At 43.6% G+C, this 22,773-nt stretch overlaps 1 protein-coding gene across 1 annotated transcript in view; it reads left to right on the top strand.

The window, feature by feature from the left end:
- Positions 1-20,848, top strand: part of LOC137772982 (HLA class I histocompatibility antigen, alpha chain G-like) — a 75,005-nt gene extending 54,157 nt beyond the window's left edge. The window contains 1 exon segment of the mRNA XM_068557236.1: positions 19,316-20,848. Within this exon segment, the coding sequence (XP_068413337.1) occupies positions 19,316-19,448 (133 nt within the window). The 3' untranslated portion in view covers positions 19,449-20,848.
- Positions 20,849-22,773: the final 1,925 nt, after the last annotated feature.

Raw genomic sequence — 22,773 nt, forward strand, 5'->3', positions numbered from 1 at the left:
TCTGGGGAGAAGTTGAGTCTCGGCGGGTCAGACGCTGATTGGCTTCTAGAAACCGGACACCCAATGGGAGTGAGAACTGGGTCCGCGTCACGAGTGTCCAGGCAGGAGGGCCCGACACAGGTGGTGAGAGAGAAAGTGAAACTCTGGGAGACGGGGAACCCTAACACGGAGCGTCAGAGCCCCAGACACTGCCCTGGAGCCTGGGACCTTGAGAGCCTCGCCCTCCCCGGGACCTGGGACTTTGCCCTGATCCCTCCCCTCCTGCACCAGGAGCTGTTTGTCGCACTGTCTCCCCGAGTCCTGGCCCAGGGGATGTGTAGTCAGCGATTTTCAAAACATTTTGGTCAGAATATTCATACAGTCTTACAAATTAGTGAGGACCCCCAGGATAATTTTGTTTATGTGGTTACTTCTACCGATATTTTCCTTAGTAGAAATAACAGAGTTTAACATTTTAAATTAATTTATTTAGAATAATATTAATAACCCATGCATTTAATATGAAAAATAACTATTTCCCAGAATAAACACGGTAGTTGGGAAAAGCGGAGCTTTTTACGTTTTTATATTTTTGCAAGTCTCTTTCTTGTCTGTCTCATTAGAAGACCACTGGATTTTCATGTTTGCTTCTGCATTGAATCTGTTATGTTGACTGAAGTCTGTGAAAATAAAAAGGCCCACACATATGTAGGAGTAGTTTGTTTTTTTTTTTAATGTGGACCATTTTTAAAGTCTTTATTGAATTTGTTACAGAGTTGCTTCTGCTTTATGTTTTGGTTTTTTGGCAGCGAACCATGTGGGATCTTAGCTCCCGACCAGGGATCAAACCCTCACCCCCAGCCCTGGAAGGGGAAGTCTTAACCACTGGACTGCCAGGGAAGTCCCAGTAGGAGTAGTATTTTTAATAACCTTTTCAGATAATCGTGGATGTTTATCTTTGATACAAAACTAAAACTGCACAAGTGGCAGTTTCTCAAAGGTTATTTTCAAAGTGGACCTGAAACAATATCATTGAATATTTCCTATTCTGTTACATTAAAATCCATAAGCCTATTTTGCACATTGAATGTCTCTTGTACTAATGTAAGATTTTTAAAAAGTAATACATTGTTTCACTAAGTTATATGGATCTTCCAGTGTCATTCATTCTTTCAAGTAAAAATTGTATTCCATGAAAAAGAGGATAGTTCAGCTCACACAAATTATTTTCCTTGGGACATAGTACTTTGGAATGTAGCAGAAGTGCTTGATGGGTACTTCCCATGTCATCACAGAAGATACTTTTAAAATGAGGATTTAAGGATGGTGATTTAGGAAAGATAAGAATTTTTATTTATTTATTTTTTAAAATTTATTTGACTGAAGTATAGTTGATTTACAATGTGTTAATTTCTGCTGTACAGCAAAGTGATTCAGTTATATATATATATATATGTATATATACATATATATTTATATTCTTTTCCATTATGGTTTATTAAGAAAAGATAAGAATTTTTAATGCACCAACCAGGACACTTTAAAGCAAACATGCTTTTTTTTTTTTTTCTGCAAGTAAGTTGTGGTGAAAATAATTACTAGTGCAGTTTGCTACCATAGTCTCTATTACTGCTGTTATACCTCAAAGCAAGTGTCAACATAGCAAAAAGACAAATATTATCTTAGTAATTCTATGAAAGTAGGTTTCACCTCATGGATCTCATGAAAGGGTCTCAGTGACGTCAAGAGTTCCACAGACCACACTCTGAGAACTGCTGTTCTGAATAAACCAGGGAGTCTCCCAACTGATCCCTGCCTTTGCCTTCTCGTCATTTCCAAGAATCCTTCTCCCTGAGCTGGACTTGCTGCCTCCCTAAACTTAGCTGAGGGCCCTGCCCAGGACTCCTCTAGGAGAGAACTCACCCCCTGAAAATTGGTGCCAGTGTCTGGGAGGGAGGTGGAGGGAAAGGTGTTTCCCTTTGGACCTGGGAACAGTTTGTGCCTGAAAGCACCACACCCACTCATAACCTAGTTTGGTTTTGTTACACACCAGCTTAATATGTATTCTTATCCCAGACAGAAATCTGACATAGTCTCTAAGGGAAATAATATTGGCCCTTTCATATCACATGGGTCTAATGTATATGACTTGAGGCCCACAAAGCATGAAGAGCAGTCCTGGCCAATAGAACGTTCTGTGATGAAGGAATTATTCTGTATCTGTCCTGTCCAGTCAGGTAGCCCCTAGCTGCATGTGGCTACTTAGCACCTCAAAACTGGCTATTGTGCTGAGCACTTATATTTAATTTAAATAGCCATATGTGGCTAGTAGCTAGCATATTGGGCAGTGCATATCTAGAATATTCTTAATCTTAAGTCTCTTCCCCCAAAAAGATACTGTGTGACTCATAGGTTGATGCATATTAAAATAATCTTCATATGGAAATCATGGATTTGTCTACGTGGGTCTTAGATATATCCTTAAAATACAGCATGCACCGAAAGTTTCATTAACATGTATTTTAACAACTAGAGTGTTCACACATTAACCAAACCATAGTTTATCACCCTAAGGTCATAAGTGTTCAAAACTGCCCATCACTGGAGATAATCCTTGTCTATATTACATTGAGCTCTTGGTGTTGTTTTCCTTAACCTGGTAAACATAAGCAGACACAAAGAGTTCACTTAGCCCAAGAGGAAGTAGTTATAGAATACATCATATATCAAATACCTTGTAGGCCCTGTACATACTTGTAAAATTATAAAGTAGAAGATGTAACCTTAGAATTCTTTACTTACTGCTCCTGCTATACTTCCCCCCCAAGTTCGATCAGTTCTGTTTCCCTTCACCCTTGGACCCCTCTCTCCTAGATAAAAATATACATGAATTTTTTTTCGGTTGCGCTGGGTCTTCGTTGTGGTGTTCAGGCTTCTCTTGTTGTGAAGCATGGGCTCTAGAGCACGCAGACTCAGAAGTTGAGGCCCGCGGGCTCTCTAGTTGTGGCGCAAGGGCTTAGTTGCCCTGCGGCATGTGGGATCTTAGTTCCCTGACCAGGGATCGAACCTGTATCCCCTGCATTGGAAGGTGGATTCTTAAGCACTGGACCACCAGGAAAGTTCCTTCACATGAATGTTTTACACTTGTGGAATGAAGAGTTATATGACCCAAAGATGAAAAATCATAAAAAGCCATAAATCTTCTGTCAACCAGACACTCACAAAGATACAAACACATGCCCCTATTCAAACTCAATGACACTTAAAAAAAAAATTGACAAACAGGTAACCTGTCTCAATGTTCTTCAGCCAAAGACCGCCAGGAGCAAATTTGTGGGCAAACAAGTTGGAGTTATTACTGGATGCAGCAAGGAGGGAGATGACACACCATAGGGGACCATGGTGTCTTAGTGTGAGGTGTTAGATAGAACATATACAGGATGTGGGCTCTGGTTGGGTGATTTTGAGGAGGGCGTATGGAGGACGGGCTCACTCTAAATTGGGTGTTGTCAGGAAGTGGGGGCAATTCTATGACTGGGCATGTCAGTGAATCTTCCCTGTAAGGATGGAAGACTAGAGTGAGGATGCAGCTGTTATTGGAAAGAAGCTGTGGTCACTCTTGTCAGCACAGGGAAAGGTTTGGTCCATTGTGAGGTGCACAGTGATGCCTTGTTTGGTCTGTACTTGGACAGAATGATGTCGTGGCCTTGTTTTGTCTCACTGTGTCGTGGCCTCAGATGTCCTTGTCTGATGTTGATGTTCTGTGAGATGACATATGTCCAACAGGAGAATAACATGGCCGCATGGTGAGCTCCAGCCCAGCTTCTGAGTAATATTCCATTGCATATATGTACCACATCTTCTTTATCCATGAGACTGTAGATGGGCATTTAGGTTGCTTCCATGACCTGGCTATTGTAAATAGTGCTGCAATGAACATTGGGGTGCATGTGTCTTTTTGAGTTATGGTTTTCTCTGAGAATATGCCCAGTAGTGGGATTTCTGGGTCATATGGTAGTTCTATTTTTAGTTTTTTAAGGAACCTCCATACTGTTCTCCATAGTGGCTGTATCAATTTACATTCCCACCAACAGTGCAAGAGGGTTCCCTTTTCTCTACACCCTCACCAGCATTTGTTGTTTGTAGATTTTCTGATGATGCCCATTCTAACTGGTGTGAGGTGATACCTCATTGTAGCTTTGATTTGCATTTCTCTAATAATTAGTGATGTTGAGCATCTTTTCATCTGCCTCTTGGCCATCTGTATGTCTTCTCTGGAGAAAAGTCTATTTAGGTCTTCTGCCCATTTTTTGATTGGGTTGTTTGTTTTTTTACTATTGAGCTGCATGAGCTGTTTATATATTTTGGAGATTAATCCTTTGTCCGTTGATTCGTTTGCAAATATTTTCTCCCATTCTGAGGGTTGTCTTTTCGTCTTGTTTATGGTTTCCTTTGCTGTGCAAAAGCTTTGAAGTTTCATTAGGTCCCATTTGTTTATTTTTGTTTTTATTTCCATTATTCTAGGAGGTGAGTCAAAAAAGATCTTGCTGTGATTTATGTCAAAGAGTCTTCTTCCTATGTTTTCCTCTAAGAGTTTTATAGTGTCCGGTCTTACATTTAGGTCTCTACTCCATTTTGAGTTTATTTTTGTGTATGGTGTTAGGGAGTGTTCTAATTTCATTCTTTTACCTGTAGCTGTCCACTTTTCCCAGCACCACTGATTGAAGAGACTGTCTTTTCTCCATTGTATATCCTTGCCGTCTTTGTCATAGATTGGTTGACCATAGGTGCGTGGGTTTACCTCTGGGCTTTCTATCTTGTTCCATTGATCTATGTTTCTGTTTTTGTGCCAGTACCATATTGTCTTGATTACTGTAGCTTTGTAATATAGTCTGAAGTCAGGGAGTCTGATTCCTCCAGCTCCGTTTTTTCCCCTCAAGCTTGCTTTGGCTATTCGGGGTCTCTTGTGTCTCCATACAAATTTTAAGATTTTTTGTTCTAGTTCCGTAAAAAATGCCATTGGTAACTTGATAGGGATTGCATTGAATCTGTAGATTGCTTTGGGTAGTATAGTCATTTTCACAATATTGATTCTTCCAATCCAAGAACATGGTATATCTCTCCATCTGTTGGTATCATCTTTAATTTCTCTCATCAGTGTCTTATAGTTTTCTGCATATAGGTCTTTTGTCTCCTTAGGTAGGTTTTTTTTTGTTGTTTTGTTTTCATTTTTGCCTTGTTTTTTTCATACACTTAATTAGTTGGAGAAACCAGGTTCTGCAGGACGGAGGTCAGTGTGTGTGTGTGTGTGTGTGTGTGTGTGTGTGTGTGTGTGTTCTGATAAAACTTTATTTACATAAGTAGGCAACAGGCCATAGTTTGCAGAATATCCGTGCTGTAGAATAGTCCACATCTGGGTTTGGCTAGCTGCTTTTTTTTTTTGGCCGTGTTGGGTCTTCGTTTCTGTGCGAGGGCTTTCTCTAGTTGCGGCAAGCGGGGGCCACTCTGCATCGCGGTGCGCGGGCCTCACTATCGCGGCCTCTCTTGTTGCAGAGCACAGGCTCCAGACGCGCAGGCTCAGCAGTTGTGGCTCATGGGCCCAGTTGCTCCGCGGCATCTGGGATCCTCCCAGACCAGGGCTCGAACCCATGTCCCCTGCATTGGCAGGCAGATTCTCAACCACTGCACCACCAGGGAAGCCCTCCTTAGGTAGGTTTATTCCTAGATATTTTATTCTTTTTGTTGCAATGGTAAATGGGAGTGTTCCATAATTTCTCTCTCAGATTTTTCATCATTAGTGTATAGGAATGCAAGAAATTTCTGTGCATTAATTTTGTATCCTGCAACTTTACCAAATTCTTTGATTAGCTCTAGTAGTTTTCTGGTGGCATCTTTAGGATTCTCTATGTATAGTGTCATGTCATCTGCAAACAGTGACAGTTTTACTTCTTCTTTTCCAATTTGTATTCCTTTTATTTCTTTTTCTACTCTGATTGCTGAGGCTAGGACTTCCAAAACTATGTTGAATAATAGAGGTGAGAGTGGACATCCTTGCCTTGTTCCTGATCTTAGAGGAAATGCTTTCAGTTTTTCACCATTGAGAATGATGTTTGCTGTGGGTTTGTCATATATGGTCTTTATTATGTTGAGGTAGGTTCCCTCCATGCCCACTTTCTGGAGAGATTTTATCATAAATGGGTGTTGAATTTTGTGAAAAGCTTTTTCTGCATCTATTGAGATGGTCATGTGGTTTTTATTCTTCAATTTGTTAATATGGTGTATCACATTGATTGATTTGCATGTATTGAAGAATCCTTGCATCCCTGGGATAAATCCCACTTGATCGTGGTGTATGATCCTTTTAATGTGTTGTTGGATTCTGTTTGCTAGTATTTTGTTGAGGATTTTTGCATCTATATTCATCAGTGATATTGGTCTGTAATTTTCTTTTTTTGTAGTGTCTTTGTCTGGTTTTGGTATCAGGGTGATGGTGGCCTCATAGAATGAGTTTGCGAGCGTTCCTTCCTCCACAATTTTTTGGAAGAGTTTGAGAAGGATGGTTGTTAGCTCTTCTCTAAATGCTTGGTAGAATTCACCTGTGAAGCCATCTGGTCCTGGGCTTTTGTTTGTTGGAAGATTTTTAATCACAGTTTCAATTTCCTTACTTGTGATTGGTCTGTTCATATTTTCTATTTCTTCCTGGTTCAGTCTTGGAAGGTTATACCTTTCTAAGAATTTGTCCATTTCTTCCAGGTTGTCCATTTTATTGGCATAGAGTTGCTTGTAGTAGTCTCTTAGGATGCTTTGTATTTCTGCCATGTCTGTTGTAACTTCTCCTTTTTCATTTCTGATTTTATTGATTTGAGTCCTCTCCCTCTTTTTCTTGATGAGTCTGGCTAATGGTTTATCAATTTTGTTTACGTTCTGAAAGAACCAGCTTTTAGTTTTATTGATCTTTGCTATTGTTTTCTTTGTTTCTGTTTCATTTATTTCTGCTCTGATCTTTATGATTTCTTTCCTTCTGCTAACTTTGGGTTTTGTTTGTTCTTCTTTCTCTAGTTCCTTTAGGTGTAAGGTTAGATTATTTATTTGAGATTTTTTTTGTTTCTTGAGGTAGGCTTGTATAGCTATAAACTTCCCTCTTAGAACTGCTTTTGCTGCATCCCATAGGTTTTGGATCGTCGTGTTTTCATTGTCATTTGTCTCTAGGTATTTTTTGATTTCCTCTTTGATTTCTTCAGTGATCTCTTGGTTATTTAGTAACGTATTGTTTAGCCTCCATGTGTTTGTGTTTTTTACGGTTTTTTCCCTGTAATTCATTTCTAATCTCATAGTGTTGTGGTCAGAAAAGATGCTTGATATGATTTCAATTTTCTTAAATTTACTGAGGCTTGATTTGTGACCCAAGCTGTGATCTATCCTGGAGAATGTTCTGTGCGCACTTGAGAAGAAAGTGTAATATGCTGTTTTAGGATGGAATGTCTTATAAATACCAATTAAATCTATCTGGTCTATTGTGTCATTTAAAGCTTGTGTTTCCTTATAATTTTCTGTTTGGATGATCTGTCCATTGGTGTAAATGAGGTGTTAAAGTCCCCCACTATTATACTGTTACTGTCGATTTCCTCTCTTACAGCTGTTAGCAGTTGCCTTATATATTGAGGTGCTCCTATGTTGGGTGCATATATATTTATAATTGTTATATCTTCTTCTTGGATTGATCCCCTGATCATTATGTAGTGTCCTTCCTTGTCTCTTGTAACATTCTTTATTTTAAAGTCTATTTTATCTGATGTGAGTATTGCTACTCCAGCTTTCTTTTGATTTCCATTTGCATGGAATATCTTTTTCCATTCCCTCACTTTCAGTCTGTATGTGTCCCTAGGTCTGAAGTGGGTCTCTTGTAGACAGCATATATATGGGTCTTGTTTTTGTATCCATTCAGCGAGCCTGTGTATTTTGGTTGGAGCATTTAATCCATTCACGTTTAAGGTAATTATCAATATGTATGTTCCTATGACCATTTTCTTAATTGTTTTGGGTTTGTTTTTGTAGGTCCTTTTCTTCTCTTGTGTTTCCCACTTAGAGAAGTTCCTTTAGCATTTGTTGTAGAGCTGGTTTGGTGGTGCTGAATTCTCTTAGGTTTTGCTTGTCTGTAAAGGTTTTGATTTCTCCATTGAATCTGAATGAGATCCTTTCCGGGTAGAGTAATCTTGGTTGTAGGTTCTTCCCTTTCATCACTTTAAATACATCATACCACTCCCTTCTGGCTTGTAGAGTTTCTGCTGAGAAATCAGCCGTTAACCTCATGGGAGTTCCCTTCTATGTTATTTGTCCTTTTTCCCTTGCTGCTTTCAATAATTTTTCTTTGTCTTTAATTTTTGCCAGTTTGATTACTATGTGTCTCGGTGTGTTTCTCCTTGGGTTTATCCTGTATGGGACTTGCTGCGCTTCCTGGACTTGGGTGGCTATTTCCTATCCCATGTTAGGGAAGTTTTCGACTATAATCTCTTCAAATATTTTCTCTGGTCCTTTCTCTCTCTCTTCTCCTTCTGGGACCCCTATAAGGTGAATGTTGTTGCGTTTAATGTTGTCGCAGAGGTCTCTTAGGCTGTCTTCATTTCTTTTCATTCTTTTTTCTTTATTCTGTTCCACAGCAGTGAATTCCACCATTCTGTCTTCCAGGTCACTTATCCGTTCTTCTGCCTCAGTTATTCTGCTATTGATTCCTTCTAGTGTATTTTTCATTTCAGTTATTGTATTGTTCATCTCTGTTTGTTTGTTTTTTAATTCTTCTATGTCTTTGTTAAACATTTCTTGCATCTTCTCGATCTTTGTCTCCATTGTTTTTCTGAGGTCCTGGATCATCTTCACTATCATTATTCTGAATTCTTTTTCTGGAAGGTTGCCTATTTCCACTTCATTTAGTTGTGTTTCTGGGGTTTTATCTTGTTCCTTCATCTGGTACATAGCCCTCTGCCTTTTCATCTTGTCTCTCTTTCTGTGAATGTGGTTTTTGTTCCACAGGCTGCAGGATTGTAGTTCTTGTTTCTGCTGTCTGCCCTCTGGTGGATGAGGCTATCTAAGAGGCCTGTGCAGGTTTCCTGATGGGAGGGAGTGGTGGTGGGTAGAGCTGGGTGTTGCTCTGGTGGGCAGAGCTCAGTGAAACTTTAATCCGCTTGACTGTTGATGGGTGGGGCTGGGTTCCCTCCCTGTCGGTTGTTTGGCATGAGGCAACCCAACACTGGAGCCTACCTGGGCTCTTTGGTAGGGCTAATGGCTGACTCTGGGAGGGCTCACGCCAAGGAGTACTTCCCAGAACTTCTGCTGCCAGTGTTCTTGTCCCCACAAGAACAGCCACCCCCCGCCTCTGCAGGAGACCCTCCAACACTAGCAAGTAGGTCTGGTTCAGTCTCCCCTGGGTTCACTGCTCCTTGCCCTCGGTCCCGATGCACACACTATTTTGTGTGTGCCCTCCAAGAGTGGAGTCTCTGTTTTCCCTAGTCCTGTCAAAGTCCTGCAATCAAATCCCACTAGCCTTCAAAGTGTGTTTTCTGGGAATTCCTCCTCCCATTGCCGGAACCCCAGGTTGGGAAACCTGACGTGGGGCTCAAAACCTTCACTCCAGTGGGTGGATTTCTGTGGTGTAAGTGTTCTCCAGTCTGTGAGTCACCCACCTAGCAGGTATGGGATTTGATTTTGCTGTGATTGCGCCCCTCCTACCATCTTATTGTGGCTTCTCCTTTGTCTTTGGATGTGGGGTATCTTTTTTGGTGAGTTCCAGTGTCTTCCTGTCGATGATTGTCCCGCAGCTAGTTGTGATTCTGGTGTTCTCACAAGAAGGAGTGAGAGCACATTCTTCTACTCTGCCATCTTGGTTCAGGCTCTGTATGACTTCTAATCTTCTAAATTTGTTAAGGTGGGGACTTCCCTGGTGGTGCAGTGGTTAAGAATCTGCCTGCCAATGCAGGGAACACGGGTTCGATCCCTGGTCTGGGAAGATCCCACATGCCGCGGAGCAACTAAGCCCGTGCGCCACAACTACTGAGCCTGTGCTCTAGAGCCCATGAGCCACAACTACTGAAGCTCGTGTGCCTAGAGCCCATGCTCTGCAACAAGAGAAGCCACCACAATGAGAAGCCCACGCACCACAACAAAGAGTAGCCTCCGCTTGCTGCAACTAGAGAAAGCCCGCGCACAGCAAGGAAGACCCAACGCAGCCAGAAATAAACTAAATAAATTTATTAAAAAAATTTTTTTTCGTTAAGGTGTGTTTTATGGCCCAGAATGTGGTCTGTCTTTGTGAATGTTTAATGTGAGCTTGAGAAGACTGTGTATTCTGCTGTTGTTGGGTGAAGTAGTGTATAGATATTGATTATATCCAGTCGATTGATAGTGTTTTGAGTTCAATTATGTCCTTACTGATTTTCTGCCTGCTTGCTCTGTCCATTTCTGAGAGAGAGCTGTTGAAGTCTCCAACTAAAAGAGTGGATTCATCTATTTCTCTTATCAATTCTATCAGTTTTTGCCTCACAGAGTTTGACCCTCTGTTGTTAGGTGCATTCACATTAAAGATTGTTATGCCTTTTTGGAGAATTGACTCTTTTATCAGTATGTGACGCCTTTCTTGCTATTTCTGATGACCCTCCATGTGTTGAAGTCTGCTGTGTCTGAAATTAATATAGCTACTCTTGCTTTCATTAGACTAGTGTTAGCATGGTATATTTTTCTCTATCCAGAACCTCTGTGCCATGAGTTGGGTTCTCCCCATCATGCTGCCAGATCAGGGTTATTCCACAAGGTAGAAGCCCAGGGCCCAGCATCTTAGGGTGACCTCACGGTCAGAGATAGAGTGATGGGTTGCATGTCTCTTTGGGGGAATCTGAGGGGATGAATCAGAAAATTCAGACATTTTGCATCCCTCATGGGACACTCCAGCAGCACTCATGTGACCATCCTGAGAACAGACAGGACAGTTGAGTTGGGGGGAGAAAGACACCAGCCTGGACTTGGGGTTTGGGATAATCTCCTGTTCCTTGGATAGCTGTAAGTTCAGGTTGAGACAATTCAGAGAAAGAGGCTCCAGGTTTCTGGGTTGGAGAACACCACTTCTGGTCCTGACCTGTGCGGGGGCCGAGTAACTCAGAAAAGCTGGAATCAGACCTCCAGACAGATTGAGGGTGAGGCAGAGAACAAGGCCTGAGAGAGAGAAAGTCGCCCAGAGTATAGTGCCCATTGCTGCCGCCGGGGTCAAAGGGAACTGCTAATCAGTTACTTCGGGGATTGTCTTCCCCTCCATCCCTGGAGAGACTGGATGCCTTAGTTGTCCTGAGAGAAGGGCGGGCCCTCAGAGTCACTCTCTTGGCACAGAATCTGGTATCCCCAGAGGACTCTTCCCTGTAGTTCTAGTATCAGACATAATTTCTCTTCTTGGCTTCTTTGTTCTGGTTTTTTTCTTTTCTTTTCTTTTCTTTTTTAAAATTAAAGATCCTAAGGTAGCTTTTTTTTTTTCTTTTTCTTATTTATTTATTTTTTTTTAATTTTTGGCTGTGTTGGGTGTTCGTTTCTGTGCGAGGGCTTTCTCTAGTTGCGGCGAGCGGGGGCCACTCTTCATCGCGGTGCGTGGGCCTCTCACTGTCGCGGCCTCTCTTGCTGCGGAGCACAAGCTCCAGACGCGCAGGCTCAGTAGTTGTGGCCCACGGGCCCAGTTGCTCCGCGGCATGTGAGATCTTCCCAAACCGGGGCTCGAACCCGTGTCCCCTGCATTGGCAGGTAGATTGTCAACCACTGCGCCACCAGGGAAGCCCCCTGATTTTTTTTCTATTTATCTGTCTAATAAGTATCTTATTAACATTAATCTTTGACTTAAGAAACATTCTAAAGAGGAACAGTTTCAACATTGTCTTGCTAAATTCTGACCCTATTCTTTAGTAATTACTCATATTTCATCTCATATTTACTTCTAACCAAAATCACTGCAACATTCTCTATCTACATCCTTAACCCATAAAATCTGTTCCCTTCAGTCCTGTAAGTGAAACATGGACTGTGCTGTAATTGAATATTATAGTTAAAACCTTTGGCCACTCACCGTATAGAAAAAATCTGGTTGCACATTGCTTTGTCCCTGCTATAATGAGGATCTGAACATACAACGTCAGCAATCGACTTGTACTTGCTTGTATTGATAGATACAGTAATAGGGTATAGGAATCTTGTGTTGTTTGGTCATATTTTTTTGACAAAACATTCTTATACAACTGAGCTATCAGAGCAAGTATACCCACATCTCTTGAACCCAGCAGTTTAAATAAGGGACGTTCTTCTTAGGCAGCTAGCATCTGCTCCCATGTCTTGAGAACGCTAAACTACGTGAGTCTTGATGAGACCACCTCTTATTACAGAAGCCAAAAGCACGCTTTCCTAACCTTTAATGTTGCTGGGGCACAGGCAGGCATCCTATTCTCTGGTAATCTGGTGCCCTTATGCCAGATTTTGATTTAGGAGTTAGTTACATGAAGAACTATGGCCTGTTCTATCCACTAATTTCCTGAGACCATTCCCTCCTCAACCCTTCATTCTCATCTCTATATCCAGGAGAACTATGCCCATCAGTTGGGTCTATGAATCCACCAAGATAGCTACTGCCAAACACACCTCTGGCTCCACCCCTGTCTGTATTCACTACTTCTTCCTCCTCTGCTCCCCACCAGATCACACCCACTCTCCACTAGCTTGTCCTCATGCATCATATGTTCTGTTTACGTACTGACTATCCCAACAATCCTCTCAACAACTGATGACTCCCCCACCTGCTCCTCCCTCTCACTGCAGCTCCCGCACTGACTCCCAGCTCCCTTGGGGCAGAATTTGCAAGCAGGTAGGCACACATATCCCTCCCTCTTTACACTCTAAAAGCCACAGTAACGTTTAATAAATTTCCCTTTTTCTAAAATTAGCCAAATTTGTTTTCTGGTGCTTATAGTTAAGACTATTAATTTAATATTAAGCTAAGTATCTATTTCTACCATCTCAAAACACAGCTGATATAAGACTGAACTTCAGGACCAAGTGACTTCCAAAAACTCATATACACCTGAACCTCACATGGCTTCCACTCCCCCATTCTTATTGCAAAAATTATCAGAACATAGCAGAAAGAAATAAACCAATTCCCACTCCAGATAGCTCGAGTCTCATAATGTATCAATGGTAAGCAGGTATGAGTTGCAAAACATTTACTGTTTGCTCAGCTGCTTAGAAGGATGGCAGGAGAAATTATGTGACAGAAAAGGTGCTCTAGAACTGGATATGGATGTTGTAATCAATTCCTATTCGTGGCAGGGGCTGCAGTCCTATGATATAGTCACTCGTTCTCATACCTTTGTCTCAGTGGCAGGTGAAGAACCAAATCAAAGGCAACAGAAGAGAAAAATTAATAATTAATACGCATTTTAATAAGTACTTTAAAGACATTTCAACCATTCCCTTGTAGAGAAAGCAGATCAAGCGTTATGACTCCCAGTTTAGAGACAAAGCAGTGAGGACAAGAGACTCCTGACTACCATAAGGCTCCAGTCACCTAAGTGCATTCAGAAACCCCGCAGGACCACCTAGCTGAGGCAGAGAGTTGGGAATGATGTAAAGGAGCAGAGGATCAATGAAAACACCGAGGGCTGTGCCCAGGAGGTCTCCCCTCCGGGTCTCAGCGTAAGCCTGGATCTCATGCAGTCAAGCCACAGGAAAGGGAAAATTCTCCCAGTGAAGGAAGATGAGAATCCATAGAGAAACTCTTGAGTTCTGGGATTGGTAAAGGTTACCTTCCCACCATCATAATCCAGAGCAGCTCCAGTCAGCCTTGGACAGTAGGACAGGATCTGGCAAGGCACAGGGCCGGTGCATATATAGACCCCAGCTGAAGACAGGTGCAGAGTCCAGACTCCCTCCTCAGGGGTGTAGCTGAGAAACCCTCTTCTCACCACTGACTCTCTTGCCACCCTCACCAGGCAGAATTCTGGCCACATTCCATTTTCCTGCGACCATTCCCCTCCGACTCCTCCTTCTCACCTCTATATCCAGGAGAACTAGACCCATCAGGGATGCCTAGAAATCCACCAAGGTAGCTACTGCCAAACACACCTCTGGCTCCACCCCTGTATTTCACTGCTTCTTCTTCCTCCTCTGCTCCCCACCAGATCCTGTCCACTGTCACTTCCCAATACACTTTGCCCCACGTGAAGCCCTTACTGCCCAGCACGCCAGGCTCCGGATCAAATCGCTGACCATGCTGCTATGTGTTCATCCACAAGCCAGTGAATATCATGCTCTTCCCATTTGGAAACACTGAGAGGTAGCCACTGGCTGTCTGGGAATTCAGGATGATCCTCCCTGTGGGGACAAGGAGATAAAGGCGTGGCATGACAAAAGACAGCAAATGAGATTTATCCCATAGGTCCTGGGGCCTTTATGACAATGGGGGGAGACTCCTCAGGGGGCCAGGCCAGAAACTGCTTTTGACCTTGTGCTCATACTATTACCAACCATATCTGGAAAATGAAGAGAACACAGAAATTTCAAGGGCACAGGCAGTGTGATGAGACTTGAGAGGGAAAAACGGTAAGGACTGGGATCACTGCAGCTGCACAAATCTGGGGAAAGGTTTGTGGTTTTGAAATCTGAAATCTCAGGATAAAGAATTTGGATACATTAGTCACACGAAGACCTTCCTCTTTAAATCGAAAGAGCTGACCCATAAGTAATGGAGCTTCACAGGAAACCTGCAATTAGCAAACTTCAGCCACTATCCCCTCCAGCTGCTCACTTGTTTTATATTCCAGATCCCTCATCAATTTTCCTAGAATAAAAGTACCAAAGGACAGTAAGCGATTCTGACACCACATCTTCTAGGTCAAATTCTCTTACTGTTGGCTAATATAACTTTCGAAGGTGACAAAGCACCATGAAAACACAAGTGAAATAGAGAAATCAATTCAGGAGACACCCAGAGCTGTCCAGTGTAAAGTGGTTCATGTAAGTATCCCAGCCAACATCTGCTGAACCCACCTGGTGCTTCGTTAAAGGGTACCTGTGGACATATTCCCTGTTGTTAAACTAAGTCCTAAACTTCTAGTCCTAGACCACACTATTTCTCTCTACTCTCAAAGGTACCTCTTTTAGATTCATTCTCCCAGTATTCTTTAAATTTAAAAAATTTTTAATTGTGGTAAAAACACACAACATTTACCATCTTTACCATTTTTAAGTGTATAGTTCATTAATGTTAAGCGTATTTAACTTGCTGTGCAACCAATTTCCAGAACTCTTCCATTCTTCAAAGCTGAAACTCTCTACCCATTGAACAACAGCTACGCATTTCCCTCTCCTCCCAACCACTAATCTACTTTCTGTTCCTGTGGATTTGACTGCTTCAGAGACCTCCCATAAATGGAATCATACAGTGCTTGTCCCTTCGTGACTGGCTCATTTCACTTAGCATAATGTCCTCAAGGTTCATCCATGTTGTAGTATGTGTCAAAATTTCCTTTCTTTTCTAGGCTGGATAATATTCCATTGTCTGCATATGCCACATTTTGTTTATCCATTCATCCACTGATGGATGGATTTGGGTTGCTTCTACCTCCTGGCTATGGCGAATAATGCTGCTATGAACATGAGTGTGCAAATATCTCTTTGAGATCCTGCTTTTAATTCTCTGGAAAGTGGGAATGCTGGATCATATGGTAATTATGTTTTTAATTGTTTGAGGAAATGCCACACTGTTTTCCATAGCCTCCCAATTTTCTTTTACCTCACTGTTAAATGTGAAATATCTTTTTACCAACTCTGAGACCTATTGACTATGATTCTGCTTTAGTCTAGGTAACATTCTTAGACTATCATGTGGAATGCTCTCTGGTTTGGACTTGCTTAGATTCCCTCCCCAATGTCCCTGCGTGGTGTGAGTGACGTGCACAAGAGCAAGGAACTCTGAGAAGCCACGGCCACAATCAAAACCTAAGGAAACATTATAGAGAAAGAAAGAAGGTTTTCTAGGCTCAGAACCCCTTCCTTTACCATGGAATCCTTTGAGTACTTTCTCTAAAGAAGGAAGTTTATCTGAAAATTCTTGTGTCTGCTTTTTGATTGGAGGACTGATAGGCTTTTCAATCCAGAACTTCTTCCGGGGATATCTAGAGAAAATGAAGTCACAGTTAGAACTCCTGAGAGAAAGGCATGATTTCCCATCGTCAGCACGTGCATGTGCACAAACACCAGCAATGGACCAAAGGGTCAGAGAGTAAAAGCTGCTTTTCCAAGTGGTCGGTTTCAACATCAGAGTCAAAGAGTAGATATATAGAGTTCTGAAGAAAGGGCCATGATCCAAGGATTCTCTACGCACCAATATATCATTTATAGACAATGTTAAAAAAGAGAGAAAGCCATTTTTTGCCTTTGAAAGTCTTTGAAACATGCCAGTAATACTACAAAGTCTAAGGAAATTACCTGAGGATATAAACAAGACAAATTAAAATTAAGCTTTAAATATACATTTTTAAAGGCTTTAAATTTAAAATTAAGGAAGTGCTGGGCAGAGATATATAAGCTAAATACAAAATAAAAGAAATCTGAGGTCTTGATCTTATTATCAAACAGGATTGGATTCAAAGCAAAAAATTATTAAGTAAGACAACAGAGGGTGTTTTATGTTACTAAGAAAATTATAATCCACAATTAAGATACAACTCTCCTTAAAGGTCAACAGAGAAAAAGTATCAAATATAAAAAGCAAAAACTATAAGAATACAAGTAAAATGGGCAAAAACTCATTGCTAATAGGAATCTTTGAGTGATTGCTTCTAGTCCATAACATACCAAGAAGTCAAAAAATAAGTGTGAATACAAAATACCTAAATAACAAAAATACTAAGGAAAGCTTCATGGAGATAGAGCAAATCCTATTCCAAGAACACAGAGAATGTACCTTCTTTGCAAATGTTTGGAACTGTCCAAAAGTTTACAACGTACCATACAGAAAGCCTCAATAAAGTCCAAAATGGTAGAAATGGCAACAAACTTGTCTGGTCACAAGATTTAAAAACTATGAAACATAAAACTGTTAGAAAAAACCCTGCACACCACTGACAGGGAAAAAAAAAAAAAAAAGAGGGAAGAGAGTGCTTGAAGAGGATCTTATCCTGGAGGAGAATGTTGGACAGAGTTCTCACCTCCTCGTCCTGGACCTGGCTTGTCTAGTGCTTGTTCCCTTCACCCGCTGCCTAGAGGACGGTCCCTGCCTTGTGCTGGTTGGCAGCCAAACCATCAGGAGTTACGGTGTCTTGAACTTTGGAGTCGATGCCACTCAGCAAGGCCCTGCCTGAGCCCTCCCTGCTTTGTCTCCCGCAGGAGCCTCCAGAGCACAGGTGACACAGCATCCCAGCCCTGATGGAGGGGTCACCCTGAGATCCTGGGCCCTGGACTTCTACCCTCAGAGGTCACCCTGACCTGGCAGCGTGGTGAGGAGGAACAGACCCAGGCCATGGAGCTTGTAGAGACCAGGCCTTCAGAGGACAGAACGTTCCAGAAGTGGGCGGCCCTGGTGTTGCCTTCTGGAGACGAGCAGAGACACACGTGCCACGTGCAGCACCAGGGGCTGCCTGAACCCCTCTTCCTGAGGTCCGGTGTGGAGGGATCTGAGGCGGAACCTTCTTCTCAGGGAAGTAGGAGCCCTTCTGGGGACTTTCAGCAGGGTCAGGGCTCAGATGTGAGGTCAGGGCCCCTCACTCTGCTTTCCTCCTCAAAGCCGTCTTCCCAGGCCAGCATCCCCATCAAGGGAGCACTTGCTGGCCAGCTTCTCCTTGCAGCTGCTGTCAGTGGGGTTGTGTTTGCAGGAGTTCAGATTGCTGGAACTTTGCCTGCAAGAACTGTGCTCTAGAACACCAAGAACTCAGGTTAGGAAGGGATTCTGGGTTTCATTGTTCTGACCCAAGGGTCTCTCACCTCAGGGGTTGAATTGCAACTCCTGTCCTCGTGACTTCTGGAGCCAACGTGCAGGCATCCTGTTGTGCAGCAAAGCCTGGAGGGACCCTGGCTGGTGGGAGGCCAGCTGAGAAAGTGCAGGTGAGCTGGGAGGCTGGGGACCTGCTGGATCCCCTGAGCCCCACTTCCAGGTCAGGCCAGTGTACGTGGCTGCCTTTGGACTCCAGGACCTTGATCTAAGTTCAGCTCCCCTTCTCCTCTATGAGGGTTCCAGGAGCAGGGCCACATGAGGCCCAGAAAGTACCAGATTGCCTGGGGAATGGGTCTCTTTCTAGTGGGACAAAAATTCTCAGGTCCGTCTCCTGCAGGATCCTAAATTTTTTTACAAAGATGAAGTAGTATTAAGCCCAGTCCTACAATGAACTGGCAAATCTGAAGGGAGAGTGTAACCTGCATGTGTGTCTGTCTGTGTGTGTTCACATGCGTATAGAAATGTGTGTGGATGTTTGTGTATATGTGTGTGGGTGAGTGTACACAAGCATGTGTGGGCCTTTGTATGCATATGTGTGTTTTTGTGGTGTGTGGGTGTGCATTGCTCTGATGCGTCCTCATCCTGGCCCCCACCCTGGCCTTCTCCAGGTGCCCCTCCCACCTCAGGGGATATAAGAGACAGGACAGCTCTCCATCTGCACATGAGTAAGAAGAGGTTGAGGTGATGAGTGTTGGGGAGAAGTGGTCCTCATCCTCTTGGAAGAAAGAAACAGGAGCTGCATGCATGGACTCTCTTCCTTCCCAGGATTTTGCCTTAGTAAATGTGTCAGATACCATTTTAAGGGACTTACATGAATCAAATTATTTAAATCTCATAAGAGTCCTCTGAGATAGGGACAGCAATTAACCCCATTTTACAGACAAGGAAACTGAGGCCTCTGAGAGCTTGGCTGGCCTTCAGCTGGCTGAGCCATGACTCTAAGGCAGCGGTCTGACTGCTGCGCCCAGGTCTGTACTCACTCTCCTGTGTTGACTCCCGTACACTGTTCACCAGCCTCACTAAGGGTCACCTCCTCTGGGGGCTCTGACAGCTTCCCTGTCCCCTCTGGGCTCTGAGACTGGCTGGGAGTCTATTGCGTTTCTCACACTCCCTATAGGTGTGTCCATGGGGTCTGAAGTGACAGGAGAGTTGGTTCTACATTGGTTGCTGGAGTGTGTTTGCCGGAGGTGGGGGGAAGTGAGGGTCACATCTGGGCTGTAGGGCCGCAGTGGTGTTTGCATCTGGGTGTGAACTGGGCTTTCCAGATGCTGAAGGGTGAAGACCAGCAGGGGCCGTGCAGAGTTTACTCATCACTGTGTTATTTCACAGCCTGAAACCACGGCCCCTCGTGGGCCTGAGAGTCACAGGGGTGTTCACGCATCTCCTTCCCATCCCTGCTGCCCTGACTGCTCTTCTTCCAGCTGACTTTCTGGGAACATCTGCTGTCCAAGGTGACACATGAGGAGGGGTCTGGCCACACCCCTGCTCACCAGCACTTCCTCCCACCCTGCCTGCTGCTCCCTTCTGGGGCCTCCTGGATGAAGTGAGAGGACAGCAACTAGGAGAGACAGAGAAGCTGACATTATGCTGGTAAAGAGAAAGCAGAACGTCTGTCATCAAGAAATGGAAAGGGTTGCCTTAGGGAAGAAGACTGAGTAGTTTCTTGTGGGCTGTTACACTGGCAGCCTAAGACTTCTGCTGGATGTTGACAGGAGGCTGACCTTAATTTCTTGCCATGTAGGACTTTCCAACGCAGCTGCTTCCTTCCTCAGAGCTTGCAAGCAGTGAAGACAGTAGAAAGTCAGCCAGCAAGATGGGGTCTTGCTCTTCTATGATCTAATCTCAGGAGTGACATCCCCGTTGTCATAGTCTATTGGTCAGAAGCAAGTCCCAGGTCCCACCCACACTCAGGGGTGGAGAGCCACAAGGTGTGAACCCCAGGAGGCAGGGGTCCTTGGGTAGATCCTTGGTATCTCAGAGTCTGTCTGCACTGGGACATTCCAGGTCAGAGAAGCAGGAGCACGAGGTAGTGAGGACTCTGCCACGGATTGCACAGTCACTGAACAGTCATTGTCACTGTGGGTCCGCCTCAGGCAGGATGATCTGCAGAACTGACTTGTGTTTATCACGGCACTGACCTGGATACAAGAATCAATGTTTTCATCGGAAAGGTTTCTCTCCAGGTCTGTGGGAATCTGAGAGGGTCCCCTCTGAATATTTGCCCCCTTACTTTTCAAACCTCCTACACCTCTAGGAAAGTGCCGTCACTAAAGTCACCCACATTTTTCTTCCCTGTGTCATCCTGCCAGCAAACCCTGGGCTCCCATTATTCCTCCCATCTTACTTTCATACAGGATCCCAGAGTCACTCCTTGTGATTCTAGTATGTTGGTTTCTTCCCCTTCATCCAGATTATTTCTTAGTGATTTTCTCTCGTGTTGATTACTCAGCTTCATTAGGAAATTGTGTTCTCTAACTAACCCTTTCTACTAATTTTTGGACCAAATGGGCCAAGGTCATCTCTCCAATCCTCAGCTCACGTCCCACACAGGGACAGGATAAGAGTGGGGCTCCTGGGAAGTCATGGACTGGCACAGACCCTCATGGGGTGAGACATTTAGGTCACCAAGCCATAGACCTTAGCTTTCTTTATGTGCCCGGCAGGGGGCACCACACCCGGCACACAGTATGCTCTCAATCAGCTCCCTCCCTCCTGGAAGCTGTTTCCCCGACAACTAATTATAGACTATGTTGCATTTACCAGGTCATTTCACTCCATCGTGAGTTCCTTGATGTGTCACTCACTGAGGCCCAGCGCAGAGCCTGACATCTAGTTACCGCTTAATAAATGATTACTAAATGAGTGTGGGGTTTTCTTTGGTCATTCAACATTTATTTCAACTTACTAATACATGCATAAAGTTTAAAAAATTCATATGACATAAAGGATATACAGTGAAAAGTAAATTTTCTCCTCCATTCCATCCAAAACCCTTCCAAATTCCCTCCCTGGACACAGTAACTGTTACAGTTTCGACAGTGTTATAGAGAGCGATTTAATTTTATCAGGTGGTATTTATCACATATTCTATCTGCAATTTTGTTATCAATTAGCAATATATTCTAAGATTATTCTATTTTTAAAATACAAATCTGGCTCAGCTTAAGATACTGATAATAACAATTCTCCACTGCTGATTTAAAAAAATTTAAGTATAGCAAAAATCATGTCTCTTCCATAGTAATAGAGTTTTTTTCTGGACAAAGGCACCCAGATTAAAAATACATTCGGGACTTCCCTGGTGGCGCAGTGGTTAAGAATCCGCCTGCCAATGCAGGGGACACGGGTTCGATCCCTGGTCCGCGAAGATCCCACATGCCGCGGAGCAAATAAGCCCGTGCGCCACAACTACTGAAGCCCGTGCCCCACAACTACTGAAGCCTGCGCGCCTAGAGCCTGTGCTCGCATCAAGAGAAGCCACCGCAATGAGAAGCCCCCGCACTGCAACTAAGCGGAACTAGAGAAAGCCCAGCAACGAAGACTCAAAGCAGCCAAAATAAAGAAAGAAAGAAAGAAAGAAATTAAAGTAAAAAAACAAAACAAAACATTCAATCTCCACTACTTGTATCCTTTTGATTAAGTTCTGGCCAATATGATGAAGCAGATGTCAACTTTAAAATTTTGATCTTAAAGGGAAGAAACCTTTCTTCCTTCCCTGCTTTCCCTGGTTGCTCCTGGACCATGAACATGGTCTTAGGTACCTTGGGTCATGTCAACAATGGCAACATCCCAGGGACAGCAGAGAAGGAAGGTCAAGGAGACCTGGACGCCTGGACATCCTCGTGCTGCAGAGCCATCCTAGCAGCCCTGGAACTGCCTGCCTCACTGTCATGGGAGATACACACAGGCTTCCATCCTGTGAGACCACTGTTATTTGGGTTCTGCTGCACATACTGAATACATATTGGCAGAATAGGACTTCCCAGGAGTGTGGGGCTGTGGTGGTCTGTTCTAAGACGAGCAGAGATATATTTACAGTGTCACCAATGGGCTCCTAGAACATTATTGTAAATGGAGAAAGGGAGAGCTGGGCCAGGGTTGGGGGCACAGCACAGGGAGACTGGAGACTGTTACCCTCCTCATCTCTCTAGCCATGGGGTCTGATAGGGGAGCGTTTGGGTCACCAGGTGTTAGATTTGGGAGCCTTCGTTTCTTCACTTCCCTTCTTGTCCTTTTCACAGACAGTTCTCTTGACATTCCAGCCAGGATGAGAATCACTGCTGGTGGTCTCTTCCTCCTCCTCCTCCTGTCTGATGGCAGTGACTGTGGAGGCTGAGATTTGGAGGAGAAACTCCTCAGGTAGGGAAAGAATGCAGCATCAGTTGTCATTGGGTTCCATCAGGAATCTCTGCTTCCCCAGCCAGCCCTGAGACAGCTGACCCCGGGTCCCTCATATATTTTTCCCTGGTGATCCCCAAATATACATTCATCACTTCCCCTATTCTATTTGTTACCAATGAGTCACTAGGTCCAGCTTATGTTCCAAAGGTATTAGACAGGGGCATAGATACCGGAGGAGGGAGCATCGGGGACCAACTTAGAGTCTGCCAACCACAGGGTGACTTTGGGACCATCTGACTACATGGCCTGTCACACGGCTGAGGCTAGCAATGCAGAGACCAGAATAAATAGAGTTCAAGTCAAAGGTTTTGGGGCTCACTTCACAGGAATCCAGATCAAAATTATATTCCCGAAAACCTGGCCCGATCTTCCAGGTAATTTGGGAT

Source organism: Eschrichtius robustus, chromosome 12 (assembly GCF_028021215.1).
Source record: "Eschrichtius robustus isolate mEscRob2 chromosome 12, mEscRob2.pri, whole genome shotgun sequence".
Lineage (NCBI taxonomy): Eukaryota > Metazoa > Chordata > Mammalia > Artiodactyla > Eschrichtiidae > Eschrichtius > Eschrichtius robustus.